We start from the raw sequence: 9,459 nt of genomic DNA on the forward strand, positions 1-9,459 counted from the left end.
GTGGAATTCTATGGGAATTTGCCTTTGCTCACCTTTGGTATTTGCTTCAGACAGACCCCCCCCCCCCCCCCTGTAGGTTTTCATTTCGGGCTCTCTGTTATGCTTTATTTTTATGTTATTCTGAGTTGCCAAAATTTAATTCATTTTTGAGTTCTTAGTTTTACTCTTGCTTATTATCTCTTTTCAGCATTTTTGCTCTTATTTATTCCTTGGTCTAGTTTTAGTTAGTTATTCTTTCTCTTCTTGGGTTATGTTTTCCATGGCTTCATTTATCTCCAGTCCCTTTTCTTAACCTTTAGTTTTGCCCTTGGTTATTTCTTATTTTTTTGTAATTTGTTTGATTCCCCTTCAGCCTTATTTTATTTCTTTTCTAGTTACAGTTAAACCTTGTTTTCACTATTTACTCTTTGTTGCCCCCTAGTGCTCCTTTCCCTTAGCTCCTTTGTAGCTGCTTCTGTGCACAACTGATTACTCTACTCTTCGTTGTGTCTCCCATATATACTCCTTCTCTACAGTTACCCAGTGCTGGATTATCTTCATTTCTTCTTGTATTTTTCTCCTGAACTTTTCTAGTTTTTGGTTCTTGAGTTCCCAGCCTTTTTTTTTCTGGATTTATGTTTTTGTACCATCTACTGCAAGAACTACATCTGCCTCCTCTACTCTGCATATGGGTCCACAACAACATCCACCAATCCTCATACAGCCTTCTTCTAATGTATTATTCCGTGGTCATAGCCGCTATCTTTACGAACTCTGACTGGTTGTCATGGTTGAGGCTTATGGGGGCGCAGCATGCAGCAGGACAGGGGCAAGGAAAGCCAAAAAAGGTCGTCCAGAGGAGGGTAAAATAAGGAGATTTTTGGTTCGTGCTGCCCACCTAATCTGAGAGGAATTTTCCAGCACAAAAATATACTCTTGGGGCCTCATTGTTAATATTTTTTATTTTCAAATGTAGAATAATATGGGTCCTTTTGCGTCTTTTTGATTGTTTTTGTTAATGTATGCACCCATTCAGATCCTTGCAGTGAAATTATCTCCACGTCAGTGTGACGTTATTCGGATAGACAGTTTCAGTCTTGCTTAAATAATTTAATCTCATAGAACACGTAGTAAATGTAAACAAATATCATGTTCTGATCATTTTATTTAGTGTCCATGTAAACAGATTTCTAATTTCTGATCAACCAAGGTTTAGAACTGATCATGGAAATTTTGTGCATGTAAACGTAGCTAAATATGAAGATTCTGGTCTTCGGTTTTCTAGCAGAAGATGGAAACTAATGTTTATCTTTAGGCGTAGCAGACTAATCATAACTCTTCTGGGTTTTCCTCCTTCCACCTACCTTCCCAACTTTTGGACATTCTCAATTTAAATGCCTTTAGGATAAAAACCAAGATTATTGGAAGACAGTTTATTAACTTTTAGCTCCAAATTCTTCCAGTTTTCATCTTTTTCATTCAAGACGCCATCAACACTGCAAAAAATGGAAATCTAAATAAGTAATTCTTGCTCAAATTAAGTGCATTTTTTCTTGAATTGAGGAGGTAAGTGAGACACTTTGCCTAATGAACAAGATAATTTACATTTAAAATAAGAAAAACAACTGCTTTGTCTTTATTCAAGTGTTTATTATTTAATTATCTTATTTTAGGAGTAATAATACTCATTGCATTGGCAAATAATCTTATTTAATTGAGGGTAAATACACTTAATTTAAGAAATGTTTTACTTATGTCTAGATGTTTTTTGCAGTAAATGATAATGTTCTTCCTCCTCAGCTTATTCTCAGTATGGTCCAGTTTTGTGGACACATGTCCTTCACTTCCTGTTTGTAACCAGTTTATTCTCCCAATCTTTTAATTTAGCTTCAGATTTTGTTTGTGTTGAATTCATCTCCTCCATTTCGTCCAATGTGAACTTCAGGCTTTGTACTTCTTTAATCACAATACAGAAGAAGAAGAAGTTCTCCTGCTGCTGGGTCAGCAAATCTTTAAATATTTATTTTTATCATTTCCAACATCTTGTGAGGAAGGAAGTAGAGACAAAATGAATCAAATGAATCCACTTTTCAGTCGAGGCCTATCACGCCTTGCCGTCTGGATGTTTCCTATATCAGATTCCTGGTTTGGCTCTGATGTAGTTCATAAATATGAACAAAAAAATAGAGACCAATGTCACTTTATTACAAAGTGTGCATAATCTGATAAAGGTGTGACTGGATCAATGTGATATTTGGTAGATTCAGACCAGCAACTCACTCAGAGGTATAGTATGGCAGCCATTTTCAGCTGTCCTACCATACCTGCTAAGTTTGAATTCAACAAGAAACAAACAGAATAATCAGAGTCTAAAATGAAGTGACTGATCAAATCTGTGTCTCCATCCAATCACAGGAGTAGATCTGTACAGACAGCAGAGCCCAAGACATGATAAAGATGTGAGAACTGCTGTCTGAAAACAAGTCAAACTGAGAAGGTTCCGCACCTCTATGCTCTATTAATCACCTGTCTCTATGAAGATATGCTGCTGTTTGAAACATAGATGTTCATAATAATCGGTCTTATTTATTAGGACTTGTCAGTTTGAATTCATTGTTCTGCTTCATTTTGGATCATTTCCAAAGAGAAAACAGCAGTTCTGTTGTTTTACTTTAATGAACAGCTGATTGGAGCATCAACAATCAGAGATTGAACATTTTCCTCTTCAGCTTTGATTTATGATTTATTGTGCATTTACCAACATAAACAGATCCATGTGACGATCAATATTCTGGATTATAGAATCTATTTGTATCATTATAAAACTTTAAAAGTTTTCAGTGAGGTGAGTTTAACTAAAGTGAAAACATAGAAATATAAAAAATAGAATTAAACAACCTGAGATTTTCCAAGATCAATAATAGCACAAACTATTTATATTTATCTATTTTTTAAGTAGAAACTAAACAGTAGAAACAATTCAAAAAACATTCGATGAGACGAAAATATTTTTTCAAATAAATGAAATTATTAAATCAATTTCCATGTATTTCAGGAATAGATCTTATAATAGAAATGTATATTGTGACAAACTTTAAAGATTCACACTGAACTGAAATAATCAACAGAATAAAATAAAAAAAAAATACCTTGAAATGAGTTTAACATTGTAATATGTAAAATTAATAAAGAAGTCAAGAAAATTAAAAAAACTAAACAATCTCATTGCTCAGAGGTTGCGGACAAAACGAAAGATGACTTTACATTTTGGTTTATAATCAAATAAATTTAAATTCAAATTTAAGTTGAACAATAATTTCCTGACATGGAAAAAAAGTATTTACCAAATAACTTTCATCACTTTAAAGTTAACTTGTCCAAAAATAACAAAGAAACCTCAGATTAACTGATTTTGATGTCAGATGTTTTAGCATCATCAGCATCTCCAACACCCAAAATAAGAAAAAGTTTCTCAGTGAAAGTGTCTCTGTGAGTGTAGATGTTGGACATGTCTTCAGGGTCGTAGAAGGACACCTCCCCCCTGTCATAGTCCAGCTGGACTCTGATCCTCTGGAGACTCTTCTTCACTGTGAGAGTCTGACCAGCACCATTAGTGTATTTTCCATCACCGTGCCACAAACACCAGATTCCATATTTTGGTGAAGTCTTTATCTCTCCCTTCCTGTCAACAAACTCTTTGACCAAACCAACACTCCACATAGGATGATCTCCAACCTCCACCTCCCAGCTGTGTTTCCCTGAGCTGAAGCCCTCAGAACCAATAACAGATGTGTAATAAGTGTTTCTCTCTGGATTATCAGGAAGCTGCTGCTTTGTGTCTCCATGTCTCACACTGGTCAGATCATCAGACAGATACAACCATCCACTAGCAGTGTTTGGGTCCAGAATGACAGGACAGAAGTGGACCTTGTCCTTCATCTTCTCCCAGACTCTGAAGGACAGGTTGCCCAGGTGTTTGGCCACATCTATCAGAGCTCCTGAGAGCAGCTGTGGATCTGACAGTGAGCTCTGGGCTCTGGCTCTGCTCTGAGTGGCTTTATAACTGCTGAGGAACGACACCTGGTCTTTCTGCAGGTCTTCTTCAACAGCAGAGATACTGTGAGATAGAGAGGAGATCTGATCCTGAATCCTCTTCATCTCTCTGCTGATAGTCTTCCCCTTCTGCTCCTCTTCCTCCCTCAGAGCTGCCAGTCTGGACTCCTCTTCCTCTCTCAGAAACTGACAGAGCTTGTTGAACTCTTCTCTGATCTGTCTCTCTGTGGACAACAGCTGCTTCTTAGAGTGTTGAATCACATCATTGTATGTTTTCTCCACCTGTTTGTGTTTGTTCCTCTTGTCCTGCAGAGACTTTAAGTCAGATTTCAGCTGCTCCTTCAGCTCACTGACTGCTTGTTCTATAAAAACCACTTTGTGACTCTGATGGAGAGAAAACTCACAGACAGAACACACAGCTCTCTGCTCGTCTTTACAGAACAGTTTAGGGTCTTCTTGGTGTTTACTGCAGACCACCAGCAGCTGCTTTTCTCCTCTTTCTCTCTCAGATGATCCAGATTTCTGTCTTCCAGCAAATGAATCAGCCACTTCCTTCAGACCAAAATTGACATCTTTGTGATCCTTGGAAGATCTTCTTTTACAGACGGGACAGTTCTTGTATCCAGTTTGTTCCCAGAATTTCTTCAGGCAGCTTGAACAGAAGCTGTGGTTGCAGCTCAGGGACACAGGATCTCTGAAAGTCTGTGAACACACATGGCAGCTCAGGAAACTTTCCAAAACTCTTTCAGTCATTTTTTAACAAATTATTTCAACAGCAGGACTCAACAAAGTTTCAGCTTTTTCGTAAAATCCTCCAAACATTTCTTTTGTTTTCCAGCAGAGATCTAACACCCAGTAATGGCGACTCAGCTCAGTTCAATAACATCTGAAAATACTTTCAGATTCTTAAACCTGTTTGTCAAGCTTTATATCAAACAATCTGCAGTGTTGGTTTGCCTCCAGCAGGCGGTGCTGTTGGAGCATTTTCACAGCTGAACGGTGGGACTGTACAGGAGGAATAAAACCTTTTTTTTTTTCATTTGTCTTGTTTATCCTTGATAAAAACAGACCGAAATAATTATTTTCTTACTATTCTAACCTAATTTTACACATTCAACACGACACTAAGCAAATATATTTAGAAAGACAAACATCTTTAAAGACAGAATTTTACTTCCACTTCCAAAAGCAGTGGAAGCTTTCATAAGACACATCAACTCGGTTGACCACAACATCCAGTTCACCAGAGAGGATGCCAACAACAACGAGCTACCTTCCCTGGACTGTTTGGTGAGCATGGAAGGAGATGGAAATCTCAACATTAAAGTCTATAGAAAATCCACTCCCACAGACCAATACCTTCTTTTTGACTCACACCACCCACTGGAACACAAAGTTTCAGTCATCAGAACCTTACACCATGGTGCTGAGCATGTCCCTACTAAAACAGAAGGGAAGCACAAAGAACAGAAACACATCAAAGATGCTCTTCAAACCTGTGGATACCGTTTGTCAAATCAGCAATGAAACCCAAAAAGACATGCAGCAGAAAATAACGGTGAGGAGTTTAAATGCAAAAACATCACCATCCAATAAGTTGCTAGAGTCTCTGAAAAACTCAAGAGGATTTTCTTCAACAACGTCTCTATTCTTCGATAAATGCTGTTCATCTGATGAGACCGACTTTCATTTAATCCCAGGATGTTCTGATCAATCTGAATAAAGCTGTCTCCATTATATTTCTGAATGGTTGCTCATTTTTATTCAAACTTCTGCAGTAGGATGCACAGAAGAGGATTAGGGCCACTGAAAAAATGAAAAAAATTTAACTGATTTTTAAATTTTATTTCTGTATAATATAAGAAAAAAGTCAGGATTCAAAATTTAAAGTCAGAATTCTGAAGAAAAAAGTCTGAATTCTGAGATTAAAGTCAGAATTCTGAGATTAAAGTCAGAAAGTCAAAATTCTGAGAAAAAAGTCAGAATTCTGGAATTAAAATCAGAATTATGAGATTAAAGTCAGAATTCTGAGAAAAAGAAGTCAGAATTCTGAGATTAACGTCAGAATTCTGAGATTAATGTCAGAATTCTGAGAAAAAAAGAATTCCGAGAAAAAAGTCAAAATTCTGAGAAAAAAGTCAGAATTCTGAGATTAAAGTCAGAATTCTGAGAAAAAAAGAATTCAGAGAAAAAAGTCAAAATTCTGAGATGAAATTCAGAATTCTGAGATTAATGTCAGAATTCTGAGATTAAAGTCAGAAAGTCAAAATTCTGAGAAAAAAGTCAAATTCTGAAATTAAAATCAGAATTCTGAGAATAAAGTCAGAATTCTGGGATTAAAATCAGAATTTTGAGATTAAAGTCAGAATCCTGAGTAAAAAGTCAGAATTCTGAGATTAAAGTCAAAATTCTGAGAAAAAAGTCGGAATTCTGAGATTAAAGTCAGAATTCTGAGATTAAAGTCAGAATTCTGAGAAAAAGAAGTCAGAATTCTGAGATTAACGTCAGAATTCTGAGATTAATGTCAGAATTCTGAGAAAAAAAGAATTCCGAGAAAAAAGTCAAAATTCTGAGAAAAAAGTCAGAATTCTGAGATTAAAGTCAGAATTCTGAGAAAAAAAGAATTCAGAGAAAAAAGTCAAAATTCTGAGATGAAATTCAGAATTCTGAGATTAATGTCAGAATTCTGAGATTAAAGTCAGAAAGTCCAAAATTCTGAGAAAAAAGTCAAATTCTGAAATTAAAATCAGAATTCCTGAGAATTAAAGTCAGAATTCTGGGATTAAAAATCAGGAAATTTGAGATTTAAAGTCTGTATCCTGAGTTATTTTTAAAAAGTCCAGAATTTGAGGATTAAGTCATAAATTCTGAGAGAAAAAAAGTTCGGAATTCTGAGATTATGTCAGAATTCTGGAGAAAAAAAGAATTCGAGAAAAAAGTCAAAATTCTGAGAAAAAAGTCTGAATTCATGAGATTAAGTCAGAATTCTGAGAAAAAAAAGAATCAGAGAAAAAAGTCAAATTCTGAGATGAAATTCAGAAATTCTGAGATTATGTCAGAATTCTGAGATTAAAGTCAGAAAGTCAAAAATTCTGAGAAAAAAGTTCAAAAATTCTGAAATTTAAAATCTGAATTCTGAGGAATGAGTCAGGAAATTCTGGGATTAAAATCAGAATTGTGAGAATTATTAAAGTCGAATCTGAGTTAAAAAGTCAGAATTCTGAGATTAAAGTCAAAATTCTGAGAAAAAAGTCGGAATTCTGAGATTAAAGTCAGAATTCTGAGATTAAAGTCAGAATTCTGAGAAAAAGAAGTCAGAATTCTGAGATTAACGTCAGAATTCTGAGATTAATGTCAGAATTCTGAGAAAAAAAGAATTCCGAGAAAAAAGTCAAAATTCTGAGAAAAAAGTCAGAATTCTGAGATTAAAGTCAGAATTCTGAGAAAAAAAGAATTCAGAGAAAAAAGTCAAAATTCTGAGATGAAATTCAGAATTCTGAGATTAATGTCAGAATTCTGAGATTAAAGTCAGAAAGTCAAAATTCTGAGAAAAAAGTCAAATTCTGAAATTAAAATCAGAATTCTGAGAATAAAGTCAGAATTCTGGGATTAAAATCAGAATTTTGAGATTAAAGTCAGAATCCTGAGTAAAAAGTCAGAATTCTGAGATTAAAGTCAAAATTCTGAGAAAAAAGTCGGAATTCTGAGATTAAAGTCAGAATTCTGAGATTAAAGTCAGAATTCTGAGAAAAAGAAGTCAGAATTCTGAGATTAACGTCAGAATTCTGAGATTAATGTCAGAATTCTGAGAAAAAAAGAATTCCGAGAAAAAAGTCAAAATTCTGAGAAAAAAGTCAGAATTCTGAGATTAAAGTCAGAATTCTGAGAAAAAAAGAATTCAGAGAAAAAAGTCAAAATTCTGAGATGAAATTCAGAATTCTGAGATTAATGTCAGAATTCTGAGATTAAAGTCAGAAAGTCAAAATTCTGAGAAAAAAGTCAAATTCTGAAATTAAAATCAGAATTCTGAGAATAAAGTCAGAATTCTGGGATTAAAATCAGAATTTTGAGATTAAAGTCAGAATCCTGAGAAAAAAGTCAGAATTCTGAGATTAAAGTCAAAATTCTGAGAAAAAAGTCGGAATTCTGAGATTAAAGTCAGAATTCTGAGATTTCCGTAAGGATGTCTTCCAGGTCTGATTATGTACTAGTTCTCAGTCACCAAAATCTGTTTTATCAAACACAGTGAAGCTTTGAGTCTGCAGTATCAGGTGATGTTTTCAAAAAATAGGATTATCTCTGCTGTGTGTATTTTTCTCCAGCAGATGGCGCCGGGAGATCATAACTGATCGTTTTGTTTTTCTTGGTCATCATCAAATCTTTCAGTACAAGGAAAGATTTTTCTCCAATACTTAATGTGTTTTAGTTTCAGGTCACTAATAAACCTTTAAGAACACATACATATATATATATATATATATATATATATATATATATATATATATATATATATATATATAAAATCAAAATTGAGGGACAAACAAATTGAGGGACAAACAAATTGAGGGACAAACAAAATTGAGGGAAGATCTTTCCGGAACCTTCATGTTTCTTCTATCTGATCATTAAAAAATAAAAAAAATATTTTACTGCACAAAGAAACACTGATTTGAAAATGCAAAATAATAATGGACTGAAAAACTCAACTATGAAATTTAAAAGAGAAATCTCTGTTTCTCATATCTTAACTTCAGGGGTCTGTTTCACGAAGTAGGTTTAAAAAATCCAGATTCAAATCTGCAATAATAAATTGATCTAGCCTAAAGCCGGGAACTGTCAATGTTAGCTTTCACAAAGGCTGCTATGAATTAGTTCAATCAATCAATTTTAACTAGGTCCACTCAGAGTTAATCACGTGCACAAGAAGTATGAAAAGCCATTACCAGTGGAGCCCCGATTCAACTAGTCACCATGACAACAGGCAACAGGAAGTGCCTATTTGACCCCACTGGAACTCGAGATTTTAATGTAGAAATGCAAAAAATATTACAAAAAAGGAGAATGTATTTAAAAGACAGAGAAACAGATCTATAGCTACAAAGGAGAGAAAGATGGCGAAGGAGAAGATTTTTGCTCGAGTTAATGGTAAATGGTTATATGGAGTGGGCTATTTCATTTAAAAACATTTTTTCTATTTATCTCAACATATATTTGCCTATTTATTCATCTTTAGTCCTCCATATATCCTAAGTACGGAAGAGGATTAGGCCCACTGAAAAAAATTTAAAAAGCTTGACTAATGTTGTAATATTATTTCAGTTTAATATGGGAAAGAATTCTGAATTTAATTCAAGAATTCTGAATTTTTCTCAGAATTCCGACTTTTTCTCAGGATTCTGACTTTAATCAGTCTTTCAGTCTGCGTAG

At 34.5% G+C, this 9,459-nt stretch overlaps 1 protein-coding gene across 1 annotated transcript; it reads right to left on the reverse strand.

Annotated features, from left to right (window-relative positions):
- Positions 1 to 2,568: 2,568 nt before the first annotated feature.
- LOC119774263 (nuclear factor 7, brain-like) lies at positions 2,569 to 4,890 on the reverse strand. The gene has a single exon (XM_038271694.1). It carries the CDS (start codon positions 4,783 to 4,785, stop codon positions 3,382 to 3,384), a length of 1,404 nt encoding a protein of 467 aa, XP_038127622.1. The 5' UTR covers positions 4,786 to 4,890; the 3' UTR covers positions 2,569 to 3,381.
- Positions 4,891 to 9,459: the final 4,569 nt, after the last annotated feature.

The sequence above is a fragment of the Cyprinodon tularosa genome, unplaced genomic scaffold, assembly GCF_016077235.1.
Source record: "Cyprinodon tularosa strain WSP-4 unplaced genomic scaffold, ASM1607723v1 ctg806, whole genome shotgun sequence".
Lineage (NCBI taxonomy): Eukaryota > Metazoa > Chordata > Actinopteri > Cyprinodontiformes > Cyprinodontidae > Cyprinodon > Cyprinodon tularosa.